Source organism: Malaclemys terrapin, chromosome 5, assembly GCF_027887155.1.
Source record: "Malaclemys terrapin pileata isolate rMalTer1 chromosome 5, rMalTer1.hap1, whole genome shotgun sequence".
Taxonomy (NCBI): Eukaryota; Metazoa; Chordata; order Testudines; family Emydidae; genus Malaclemys; species Malaclemys terrapin.
In genome coordinates this window covers 87,785,963-87,799,580 of record NC_071509.1, presented here as the reverse complement: position 1 = coordinate 87,799,580, position 13,618 = coordinate 87,785,963, and the positions used below count along the sequence as shown (strand labels likewise).

The 13,618-nt window shown below is 41.0% G+C and overlaps 1 protein-coding gene across 2 annotated transcripts in view; it reads right to left on the bottom strand.

Annotated features, from left to right (window-relative positions):
• ZNF827 (zinc finger protein 827) overlaps positions 1-13,618 on the bottom strand; it is a 154,824-nt gene that overhangs the window by 115,722 nt on the left and 25,484 nt on the right. For both annotated transcript variants that reach the window (XR_008445079.1, XM_054029807.1), the window contains exons 2-3: positions 12,503-13,513; positions 7,125-7,297 (exon numbers count right to left, since the gene is read on the bottom strand). Coding sequence is in view for 1 of the 2 variants with exons in the window: in XM_054029807.1 (XP_053885782.1) it covers positions 7,125-7,297; positions 12,503-13,513 (1,184 nt within the window). In the remaining variant the exon portion in view is untranslated. The remainder of the gene's footprint in view (positions 1-7,124; positions 7,298-12,502; positions 13,514-13,618) is intronic.

Genomic DNA, 13,618 nt, shown 5'->3' with positions numbered 1-13,618 from the left:
GCCAGATATGTCTTTTGCCTCCACTGCTCCTTTGGAAGGCTATTCCAGAATTTCACTCCTCTGATGGTTAGAAACCTTCGTCTAATTTCAAGTCTAAACTCCCTGATGCTAGCTTTGGTACGATCCCTCCCCTAAGGACGTTGAACTTACACTCTTAATTAGTCTAAATAATACAGAGGAGTTGAACTGAGAATAGCCTCTCCCCATGAGTGCTCTAGGATGAGCTGTTCCAGAAAAACAATAATTTGAAGTGTCAAATTTCTTCTTTTTACCTTGTCCTAATGAGAAAATTGACCAGTTTATATACAGATCTTTGAAGTCACCCATTATTATTATAATAGACTTAGCTGCTGCTTTGCTATTCCTCAATGTTGTGCATTCAGTATCCGTTTTCTAAATCAGGAGGATAATATATTTGTATTCCTATGGCATGGGATTTTTACAGATTCCACAGTATTGTCCTCTTCACACAGAATCTTTGATTGGGTATAATTCTACTTATCCCTGCAAACTAATTTATGTTTTCTGAATAGTTTATACCAGGGATTCTCAAACTGGGCGTTGGGACCCCTGTGGGGGTCACAAGGTTATTACATGGGGGGGGGTCGCAAGCTGTCAACCTCCACCCCAAACCCTGCTTTGCCTCCAGCATTTATAATGGTGTTAAATATATAAAAAAAGTGTTCTTAATTTATAAGGGGGGGTTGCAACTCAGAGCTTTGCTATGTGAAAGGGGTCACCAGTAAAAAAAAGTTTGAGAGCCACTGGTTTATACCCATGCAATACAGATTCTTGTTGTTTGTTATTCCACAGTGATTCAGCAATGCTTGCTATGTCAATTGTGTCAAGGTACACTTCAACTGCTAGGCAATCGAGTTCACCCCTATTTTTGCTTTAAGGTTCTTGTATTGTTATATAGACACATACTTATTTTTGGCCATATGCTTATTCTTAAATCCCTAAGCGGATACCCCGTTGCTCTTCTGAAACATAACTTTGTGATCTTAACCAACCCCTCTGCAAGTAGCGTTGGAAGAGGAGCAGGAAGCTGTGTCTTAGCATGCGCATGCTCCATAGATATGGAGTGGCCGGAAGCCGGGTGCCTGAAGCCTGCAGCAGTGTTCTGAGGTGAATTTCATCCAAACCTACCTACCAGGGGAAATTGAAAAAACTGAGATTTTATTCCCAGATTATCACTCTCCCTTATGTTATTTTTTGCCATTTCCAAATAAGTACATAATCTTTTTTAAATTAGGAAAATAAATTCCAGTTGTATATTAAACCCAGACTGAAAAGGGGTCACAAACTATCATTTTTGTTGCCTTTTTTTTTCTCTTCAGAATCCTCTTTGTTCCATCCTTATGCGAGTCAACATCACTTTCCACAGGTGTAGCACCAGTTTAAATCATGTTGTAGTACCAGAAATGAGTCCTGAGTTCCTGGGAGCAGGCCTGATAGGCCTTCCAAGCATAAGGACTGAAACTTTGGGTTATGAATGATTTTTGTCCCATCCCAGGTGAATAAAACTAGTTTTAGTGTACATTTCTGTACTGAATCTATTTTAGGTTTTTTCTATGGGTATCATTATGGAATCCACATGTCATACAACTATTAAACAAAAAAATGTGTGTGCCCTAAATGACAATATTCTCACAGCCTCCCTTGTTTATAAAAGGCACCTGTGGGTATTTTTCCTTCCTGCCTTTCACTTCCTTGCCTCCAGTTGCAAGTTGGTGGTGGAAAGGGATCCTTGGATAAAACTTTATCAAAAGGGTAGGTATAAAGCTGAACACGGTCAGGGTTAGAATCAGACCAGTACCCTGTAGTTACATGTTGTATAGCTGGAGTCAAGACACCAGAAGTGCTCTGCTCCTTGCAATGTTGTATTCTGGTCCAAACTCATTGTCATGACAGTTAACATAAAGCTATCAAAACTCATTTTCTAAGAAATGAAAAGGCAAAAAGATGCCCTAAGCAAACACCTACAAGTCACTAATAAAAATCAAAACTCAGATTCCCGAGGTGCACAACATCTAGAATTCTAGAGGAGGGTAAAGGTAGTGTGACTCAAGGCTATGCTGCCATAAGAAACAAAATTAAGAAAAGGCTCCTAGATTTTGATGACCGTGGGTGAAGACTGCAATAGATTAATGCTTTGAACAATCCTGTCTGCCATCCTGCTCTACTGAACATAAAACACGACACAAATCTCTCAACACACTTATACAAAAAAGGGTTGGATTTTGATGGAATCCTGTCTGAGCAGATGGTGCAGATTGACAAACAAATCCATTCCATTACAGACTTCATTTTTGAGTCATTCTTTTGTTCTAGAAACCACAGGCCCTGGAGATGGCATACAATCTCGGCTGCAGCCAGGGATTTAGCCTGAATTTATAGTAGACTCAATGGGTGTGGATAGTGGCAACAGTTTGTGTAGGATAAAGAGGAGAGACTCCTATCTGCCAGAGTAAGATAAAGTAGTTTCAGAGGAATGATAGGACACTGAAAGGCTGTGAAATCTCCAGCAAGAGAAAGTATACTGTGCCTCTGATTAACAGCTTTAGTTTTTGTTTTACCCTTATCTATGTAATTTTTCTTTTGGTTTTGTTTTTAGTTTTTTGTTCGTATTTTATGTCTATGTACTTTTGTTTTTGGAAACACTTTTTTTTTTTTTTTTTTAAATAGAGAGGGTTAAGGAAACATTTTCTATTGTGGTAAAATAAATCTGTGCCTCTTTTGTCATCAGCTTACCCCGTCACCAAAGAAAACTCATGTCATTCTGGCAGGGTGCCAGTGACTTTATCAAACATTATATTCTCTATCCCCCTTACCAGCCACACCTGCATTTTGGATTCATCTTGATTTTGTCCTCCCTGATGCACCACATTGTTACCAGGGGCCTACTCAAAAGAGAATATATATAAATATATCTCAAGCCCCAATGTCACTGTACTATCAACAGAAAATATTTTCCAAACTCTTTTACGTAATTCTGATCATTTGAATGTACCCGTAAACCAGAGACTGCCAAAGTGACCATTGTGAGACCGAATGTGGCCCATACAATCCTTGTATGCCCTTATCTCTAATAGGGTGGTGTGACCAGTGAAGGCCATAGTTCCCACTATGTAATGGTCCATTTTGACCTGTGACATCACACGGTCTTGAGTGCTGATATTTGCAGTCTGCAGGCCTCACTTCTATATCATGGATAAGGGGGCTGTAATTTGCTCCAGTTTATTTTACTTGTTGATTCATGTATAAAATCTCATCTCTTACAATTGACTCAGGGTGTATGAACATTGTTTTTTTTTAAATCCCCACCAAGTTAATCAATATTAATCCCTAGTAGATACACTTCATCCTACAAACCAGGAGTAAACTTAACACAATGTCCCTATACTCACCCACTTAAAATAAAGAGAAAACCAATGGACTTTTACTTCATACTGATATGCAGACTCTGTTAGAACAAAGGAGGGATTAATGACAGAGTTGAGGGCCCCTCCATTCAGAATACTCTGTCACCAACCTGCAGAGGTTTAAATCTGGGAACACTTTGTTCAAGTATATGTCAGTTGATCTCACACATTATGGTGAAATGGGGGGAAAATACAGGCTTACAGATACAAGTTATTTGAGCCATAAAGGATTTTAAAGATCACTATCAACACTTTGAATCACATCTGAACACAAAGACCTCACACACACATGAGCAGAAGGGGTGTCAGAGTGAGACCTTGTGGGACTATCCATGAGACCAGCCTCAGGGCAGATTAGTGGCTACTCAACACCACCCTCTAGTGCAGGGGTGGGCAAACTTTTTGGCTTGAGGGCCACATCTGGGTGAGGAATTTGCATGCAGGGCCATGAATGTAGGGCTGGGGCAGGGGGTTGGGGTGTGGGAGGGAGTGCGGGGTGCGAGAGTGGGTGCGGTAAGCAGGAAGGGGCTCAGGGCAAGGGGTTGAAGTGCAGGAGGGGTGAAGGGTGTACAAGGGGGCTCAGGGCAGGGGACTGGGGTGCAGGGAGGGGTGTGGAGTGCAGCAGGGGGTTGAGGTGCAGGAGGGGTGCGGCAGGGGGATCAAGGCAGAGGGTTGGGGGCTCAGGGCAGGGGGTTGAGGTGCAGGAGGGGTGTAGAGTGTGGAAGGGGGCTCGGGTGCAGGAGGAAGTGCGGTGTGTGGGAGGGGGCTCAAGGCAAGGGTTCAGGCTCCAGCCCAGCGCCACCCACCTTGAGCGGCTCAGGGGTGGCAGCAGCACGCAGCAGGGCTAAGGCAGGCTCCCTGTCTACTCTGGCTCTGTGCCGCTTCCAGAAGCAGCCAGCACCACGTCCCTGCAGCCCCTGGGGGAGGAGGGGCAGAGGGCTCTGTGCACTGCCCTTGCCTGCAGGTACCTTCCCCCGAAGCTCCCATTGGCCACAGTTCCCCGTTCCCAACCAATGGGAGCTACGGAGGAGGTACCCACAGGTGAGGACAGAGCATGGAGCCCTCTGTCCCCCCCAGTCCGTCCCCCCCCCAAAGGGCCGCAGGGACGTGGTGCCGGCCGCTTCTGGGAGTAGTGTGGGGCCAGGGCAGGCAGGGAGCCTGCCTTAGCCCGTAGTGCCACGGGGGTGGCAATCCCTCGGGCGGGATCCAGCCCACAGGCCATAGTTTGCCCACCCCTGCTCTACCGTCATTATGAACTAAAGTAATTTTATATCTAAGTGGCCCTTGGTTTGGCAGTATGGACGCTTCTCACATGTAAACATATTAGAGAAAGCAATGATGTAACCAAGTCTTCTTCAAAATGTTGCTAGCGCTGGAGAAAAGTGTGTGCATATAGTGGTGGTGGTGGTAGGGTTAATCATATTTATAAAAATTCTAATTCAGGGTTTGTTTTTTATTTCATTCCTAACCCACCACACAGAAATATAAATACTTGTCTCAATGGTTATGATCAAGAATTTAAATATACTCCTTGCATTCATAAGTCCTTTACTGTACTGCTTATCGATTTGTTCTGAAAGCATTTTAAGACAATATAACCTATATAAACCCTGCAACTCTCAGTTGTGATACTGTCACAAGCTAGGGTTTGTATCATAAAGGTGCACACAGCTAGGATCAGTTGTAATTTCTATTACAATTTTGCTTTTATGGATTTATAAAAACATTGTTTTAACTGACATTGGGATAAAACTGGCATACTAGTTGTCAATGTAATTGCAATTTTTCTGCTCATGCATAGCTTGACTTGGTTAAACACTGTTTCTCAATATATAGTAGAGCAACTAAAAATAATTTTTGGTGCTATCAGATTTCTTTTGAGGACTCTGCTTTACCTAATTAATTCCTTGGTATTTTTTGTTACTTTGAAAATTTTTGTTGAAGACAAATTTTGAAAAATGGCTATTGGACAGTTTAATGTTTTTAATCTGTGTTACAGAAAAGTTTCCATAAAATCATCACCACATTATTGCATAGAATACTATATGATCTGTATATTTGTCTGATTGTTGTAAGGGACTTTACTGTATGAAGACAGAGATAATTCAAGGAGAGGCTGATACCCCGTAGGTAGGAAAGAGTAGCATGGCTTCAAATAGCCATCCAGCAACCAACAATTAAGAGACAGTGCAAGAACCATTCATTCACTTTGATGTCCTACCTCTGACCCTTGGCTAAATTCACCAGAAGAGCTTGTCAAAACAGGGGATCCATCTGGTAAACAAAGGAGAACCTAAAGGCCCCAGAAACTGAAACATAGGACTTCTCAGAGGGATTAAAAGTGACTCTCTCTAGGGAAGGGAGAATTGTTTGCAGGAGACCGTAAAGAGAGGCCTGCCTAGGGTTTTTAAGAAGGGCTGACAAGCCTCTAGGTAAGACAGATCTGCATATAGGCTGTTTATTGTTTAAAATCCCCTTTTTTCTCTCTCTCATGCTATGCTTTGTTTCTACTCTTAAGATTAAAGAATATTTTTGTTTGAGAAGGCTGTCTGGTCACTGTATTTACCACTGGTCACTGACTCCCAAAGAACTACAGGTACTGAATCCGGTTAGACCTGCCAGGTAAGCACAATCGATACACAGGGTACTGTAGCCCAGGACCCTGTCTAAGAGTGGGAGAATTGCCTGGTTCCACTTCAGGAGATGTAAAGGCACAAGGTCGGAGACCTGAGGCGGTGCACTCAGAGATTGGAGAGGGAAGAGAGGTGCAGCTAGCCCTGTAACCATGACAAGTGTAAATCAAGATGACTCCACTTAAGTAAATAGTTGTTCTGGTGTAAGTGAGATCAGAATCTGGCCCAGTGTTCTAAAACGTTTTAACGTAACAAATGCTGTAACATATCATGCCTAAAAGCCCAATATTTCCCTGTGTACTTTAAACATATTTATCTGTGTTAATAACTACAAACAAATAATTCAGACAAACAAAAAATTGTACTGCTACTATAACAGGTCAAGTATGCCAATGAAGGAAACTTAGCGGTTCTGTTCAGTAATTTTATATAGAGACTAGATGAGCCAAAGCCCATCTTCACTTCACCATTCATCTTCATTCACCAACATTCACTTCACCGGTGTCCATGCATTGAAGCACACATTATGGTACACAAGAACCATCACACCATATTCTTTAACCCCTGCAGCACTTTACTGCCTTTCCATTAAATTTCTTTGTTGAATTTGTTCATTTTTGCCAGTTTAACATGTATATTTAATCTTCAGGTAGGTTAGGCTTGAAATATAAGTTGTGTATAATAAATAAAACCTAAAGTTAATAAAAACATTCTTTACAAAAGCATATTACAGTGAAAACAGTTATTGTTTTGGTTTTGAACATTCCCCTGAAATGCCTGCAAACCAAACTTTACAGCATTGTAGTGCCCATAAAGGAGAGCCGGAAGGTGAAACTGACCAGTCTGTTTTCATTGCCCAAATTATACCAAAAGGCAAACAAACTGAAATTTTAAAATCTAAAACTTTTTGTGCTTTCATTTTTAATAAGATGTTATTAGTAGCACAGGTATGGAAATGAGTTTTTTTTTTTTTTTAATTCTGTGATTTTTTAACCAGATAGTTTCTTTTCTATATATTTTTGCTCACTGAGCCAGTCTCTTCATTGTCAGTAAACACTGCCCTTACCTTCATGTGTGATTTGAGATTGTCCTTGCGTGCACAGCGAAATGGACAGAGTGGGCACTGATGACTTTTTAAACCTGTATGAATCACCATGTGTCGTTTCCAGTAACTCTTCCTCTTTATAACCAACCCACAGATTGGACACTGAAAAGGTTTTCCTCCTTCTTCTTCTGAGGCTTAGTGGACGGAGAAAAGAAAAAGAGAAGGTCCTTTACAGCCACTGACTGGTTGAATACTTTCCCCTCAAACATACCCAAATATCATTTTACAACTTTAGATTTTCATCTGCAAAGACAGACACAGTACTGGTTAAACACCAACACCCACCAAAAGTTTCAATTCCTCTTCTTCCATATTCAAACCTCCCTAATCTAGTTATGCTCCCTCTTAAGAGCTGTAATTTAAGATTCATTTATCAAGTTGAAGTCTCAAAAACTCATTGGATAGCCAGTAGGTGATGCTACTCTTCCTCACCTGGCCCTGTACTTCTCACAAACATCATTCGGTAGCCAAATTTCCTATCTACTATCAGCTTGATCAGGGAAAAATGCTTAACTCTTGATTTTAAAAGTGATGAATTCCAGTATTTGATGGATAATGAAAAAAGAAGATATTAAATACAGAATTCACACTTCTTAATCAAAAACCATGCTGGCGTCATAAACCTAACACGCTCAAGGCCAGAGTGATTTCAGAATCCCTGCTGTTGAACTTGTTTACTTATGGCTCAAGCAGATGCTGCTGCCACTTCAGTCGTCAGGTGGTCTTAGGGTCATGGGATATTTTTCTTCTTCTATCCTGTTTCTCTGTTTGCTAGTGCATTAAACCTACTGCCTTTTTCTAGACATTCGGACACTGTTTTGCACAGTATTGTCCATTGTAAGAGGGAATGGCAACCAAGGCCCAGGAAAGATGTTTGTATTTGTCAAGCAAATATAATTTATCTACTAAGTATGGAATAATCACCAGGCGAAGGGTAAGGGAGATTCTTTGTTGTTGACGTGACACAATGAAACATTCTGACATCTCACTACAAATGCCTCTGCCCATTACGAGGAAGTTTGTAGTGTTGTCATTAAATTAGAAGACAATTTTTATGATTGCTAAAAGGCAGTTTGATTATTTCTGAAAATCCAGAAGTTAGTAGTGTCTATCCTGCTATTTGGAATTATTTCCAGACTATTTCAGGTCATTATCTAATGTATTCATCAGCTATTTTCTACCTGCAAGAATTCATGAAATTTAACATTTCCTGTGATTGGAAACCAACTAATAAAACCTCCAGAATGATTTTGTAATATGTTTCAGTATAATTCCTACTAGCTGGTAGGAGACAAAAATATAATTCATCTGATTACATAGTCCTTCTGACCTAATCAACAAGCCTGAGAGAAAGAGTATATTTTCAATGTGTGTTTTGCAGCTTCAGAAACTTCATGAGTAGAATTTCTATCACACTCAATATATTATTAAATTGCTCAGTCATTGCATCTTTGAAAAGTCAGCGGAAACCAACACTATAATTGCTAGTGTTTCACTTTTTTCATGTCTTTCCTTATTTCTTTATAAAAGGTAAGAGACAAACTACAGAAATATATATTAGTAGCATTTTTTACTTATCAAGTCATTTCTTTCTATCATGTCTCCTTTTCAGCAACTGGTTATCATCAGAAGGGAATCAGAAATAAACGTAGCATGTTCTATCACCTATTTTCTAACCCATTAATAATAGGTCTATAAACAAGGTGGCTTACCAGCAATTTTGCACATTACTTTAGGCCAAACCCAGAACTGGAGTGAGCGAGTAAAACTCCGCTGTTAACAATGAGAATTCCTAACATACAGGAATTGTGTGATCCACCACAACAATGCAGCCATTTCTGGGGTGGAACACAAGAGTTGCTTATAACACTACACAATGCTTTAGCATAAGAAGCAAAGAATACTGGGCCGGTGTCACCTCTCACTTATACTGATGTAAAATCAGGAACAACTCCAATTAATTCTATGGAGCTACATGACTGTAAAACTGATGTGAGAGGAGAATCAGACTCACTGAATCCAACTGAAAATCAGGAAGACTGTTGTACGTGTTCCATGCAAAGTGTTTATTGCTCAAATAGGAATTTGATCTAGGCATAGGGGCTAACACTCATATTCTTGCAAAAGTGGCATGGGATCTTAAACAGGGAGTCAGGGCCAATGTTCCCTCTAATTTTCCCATCCATGTGTGGAATGAATTTTGTTATGTGCACCAGTATAGAGTTTATGTGTAGCAGGGGTGGGACTGAGGGTTTCGGAGTGTGGGAGGGGGCTCAGGGCTGGGGCAGAGGGTTGGAGTGCAGGGGGTGAGGGCTCCGGCTCAGGGTGCAGGCTGCCCCAGGAGTGTAGCGGGGAGAGAGGACTCCCCACAGCCCTCTCCCCCCACAGCAGCACAAGAGCTGTGGGGTAGGTGGGGGGAGGAGAGGCACCTTGCCCCGCCACAGCAGCTCCGGGGCTAGGGAAGAGGAGCCTCACCCCACCGCAGCAGCCCCGGGGCTTGGCAGGGGGAAGGCGTCTAGCCCCGCTGCAGCAGCCACGCAGCTGGGAGGGAGAGGTGTCTGGCCCCTCCGCAGCCCAGCATGCCCCAAGCTCCCCCATCACCTCCCTCCACCTCACCCCACTGCCTCCACATACTCCCTATTTCCCACCTCTCCCCACTGCCATCTTCCAGGCCCACCTGTGGCCACGCCCCTCAGTGCAGTGTGCACTGCGCGACTCTGCTAAGTGCACAGCCCTTGGTGGCTTCCTGCGTGACTGCGCATGCATGCACTTTAGAGGGAACATAGGTCAGGACTTCATTTTACATTTCATCCAAAAGACAACAATACCAACTTTAAAATGTTTCATAACACTGCTGATACAGTGATTTAGTGGGTCCCACTTCAGTCTCTTCCTGAACCATCTGAGCTTTACTGAGCATCTCCCATCCAAGTAATGATCAGGCCTAACTAAGGTTAGCACATGAGCTCTGACAAGACTACAATCTGATGTGCTATTGCTCCTTATGTACTAAAAAAAGTTTATGAACTCAGAGCTTAATTCATGCTGTAGGCCTGATAAGAGTGCCTTTTTTTTTTTTTACAAGCATATTTCCCCCTTTACTGCCTCCTTATTTTTTTCAATATCTAGTAGTTGATCTCAGTGACCATTGGCTATCACGGATATCTTCATTGCTGATGAAAGACGCTGACTCATAATAACTGGAAGCAGACTTTCTTCAACTATAAAATATATGGCAAAATCTTCCAATCAGTGCCTTCAGGGAAAATATGTTTATTTTACTGGCAACACAAGCATGTCCTCAAGAGAAGGCCCACACAAACAGACAAAACTTTATAAAATGAAATATCATATTATGGTTTCAGTGCCATAAAAACGTGGCTGCAAAAAGAATTACTTCCATAAAACCATGGCTGCAAAAAGAATCAAAGGAATGTGTGACATTTATTTTCATAGCAAATATACATGATCAAGTGCCCAACTCAGTATTTTAGAGGAGTACTGTAATGTCTACTGCTCAAAAGTCACACAACAGTGACCTCTTTCTGCAAGTTGTACGTCTCTACAGCAGAAAGAATGATTTCAGAGAACCAAATTCCTTCAGAATCCAAATACCCTATCTCATAGCTTTTCTTGTTCCCTTATTTTCATTTGGTTAATTCCTTTCCAGTCAAAAACTAATGAACATGTCAGAACGGGAGCTAGAATTCAACAAATATCTTTGTTATTAATCTATCATGATAAAGTTTGTTTGGATGCCAACTGAGGTTGGTGAAGGCCCAGTACATATAAACTGATCATATTTTTTTATATATAAAGCAAAGGAAAATGATTGTTTCATGATTACCAAGGCCCTGAGGTAACATGCTCCCAATAGCCTTTCAGCATTCCTGTGTCTTAAGCAGAGTAGACACTAGAGATTTCACTGCATCACAGCCAGATTATGAATTGTCAGCACTGCATATAGACTTAGACTGCACTCCTCTTTTTCAAGGTGTACAGATAAGATTCCACAATTCACAATTCGTTAGCCAAACATATAGAAGTTGGATTTTACTACAATAAAAAAGTTTCTCTTCTGCATTACTCTTTCTTATCAAGTAACAAATCATGTGAACGCTTTTTGCACATGCAGTAAATAAGCAGATAATATTAACATTTTTGGAATGGTGTATTATATTAAATTTAACCGAATCCTTGCTATCCCCTCTCTTTAAAGGCTTGTCTATGTGAGAAAGTTATACCACTATAACATTAAGGTGTGAATTTAAATCAATACATTTACACTAGTATAATTTAATGTAAACCCCTTCCGAAGTAACATAAACTTACCTGAAAAAAACCTCTTTTATGCAGGAATAAAAGTGTCCAAAAAACTATATCAGTTTTACTATACTGCTAAAACTTTGCCATGTAGACAATCCCTAACAAACTAACACCCAAGCTTTTTATCTTGTGAAGGCTTTTGACCAGCTTCCTCATCCTATTAATCAGAATTTCCTTGTTAGCAAGATAACACCTAAATTCCATGGAAACATGAACATGTGATGCATACAATTTTTTAAAAAAGAAATGTCAGTATGTACAAGAAAATATTGCTCATTTGGATAATTGAAATAATGTAATTCCCCACATTCTTTCCTGATTTCTTTTGTTAGCAGTACAGTTTGCAATAGGCCTATATCTTAGAATGCTGACAGAACTAGGAGAGGAAGAGGGAGGGGGTGGGCCAAGAAGTATAAAGCGGGTTTTGTTGAGCAGAATTAGGAAAAAGCAGTTCATTTTCTTCTATTTTTTTATGACAAAGAATTGTGAAAGAATGAACATGAGAGATTTGTTCGTGGTTCTGCAGAAAATTTTAATGAAAAGTGGCAACATAATAATATACTCCGGTAAATTAGGACAGGGTAGTAAGCGATTATACAAAAGTCCATTTGTGACAGAGACAGCAGGAGGGAAAATTCTCCCTTGTCCAATATTTCAAAAGCACTGGTTTTGTACATGTTCCCTGATACCACGAGCTCCCTGACAGGGATTCTTTCATCTTCCCCATTAAATATTTCTTGTGTGGACCTATTCTGAACTTGGTGAGGAAAAAATACATTTGTATGGAATAAAAAAAAAAATGTATTGAACTGTACACTCATTACCTTTCAAATATGGAAACATTTGTGAAGGTTTGATCTTCAAATGGTAGTTTAAAAGCTATCCTATTGTTTATTTTGTTCTTATTTTCATAATAGGTGGAAACAATACAAACCAGACCAGGGAAGAAGAGTTAAATAAATCTAGAGCAAAACAAACATGCCTTACTTGATGGTTAAGATAAGGGTCCGTACCTGTATTAGTGGGCTTAGAAATTCTTCCTTTAGGGACTGGAAGTAGCAATAATTCCAAAGACTGTGGTGGAGTTACTTTCTCTTGCTTCATCTCTGAAATCTGCAGGGGATCCTCTGCAACTAGTGACTTTTTCTTCTCAGCCAACAGGCTGCCTGCAGCCCTTGCAGCCACCTCCTTGAGTAGGGCAGCTGAGGAGGTCATTGAGGCCAGGGAAAGGAAAGAACTGGCTGGAGGTGGGTGGTCCTGCCCAGGAGTCATGCTTCTTTCACTAACTTTCTTTGATAAAGCTGCTAAGGTTGAGCTGGCAGACTGAGAATTAAAAGGTGAAGAAAAGGATTCAAATCTTATAGTATCTTCAGTCCTTGAAAGTGATTTGTCCTGAAGAACTGCATTGGCTGCGGCTTTCAATTTCAGGATAGCTGAATCTGGGGACAAACCACAGGTGGTGGTTGAGTTTGGCAACCACTTACCTTGATTCCATATAAACCGATTACTTGCATTGTATTGGTCATTTTGTTCCTGTTTCTCAGCAAGCTTTCTGGCAAGAACACTTAGCTGCTGGGCATGATGAGAAGGTGGAGAAAAGGAGAGATTTGAACCAACATTTACAGGGGACTCGACCTTGCCATTGACTGTAACAGCAGTGTCCAGCTTGAGAGAACCGGCCTCCAGAAGCCTTCTCAGGTTACTGCTCAGTGGCTTATTTGGGCCAGGAGATTCATCTTCACACAAAGACGACACATCAGGAGAAAGGTGTTCTTTGCTCTGTAATGTGTCTCTTAAAGTCTCATTTTCAATAGCTATCAGCTCCAGCGTGTTGCTGCTAGGAGTTGCACTTCCCAGAGAAGTATCCGGGGAAGTGGACTGCGCCTGGATTCTATCCTCAAGAGATAACTTGAAGTTTTCCTGGACTTCTCCATATGATGCTTCCGATGGAGTCTCTGAAGAGTTTCCAAACCAGTGTTCTTCTTCACTAAGTTCACCTTCCACTTCCTCCTGTCTAGTACCATCTGTGGGATACCAAGAACAACAAGTTTATTTCCAAAATATTAATGTGTCCTTAATGCTAAGTGTGTGAATTTCTCTTAATACCTCCAGTTCTTGTCTCACCTCAA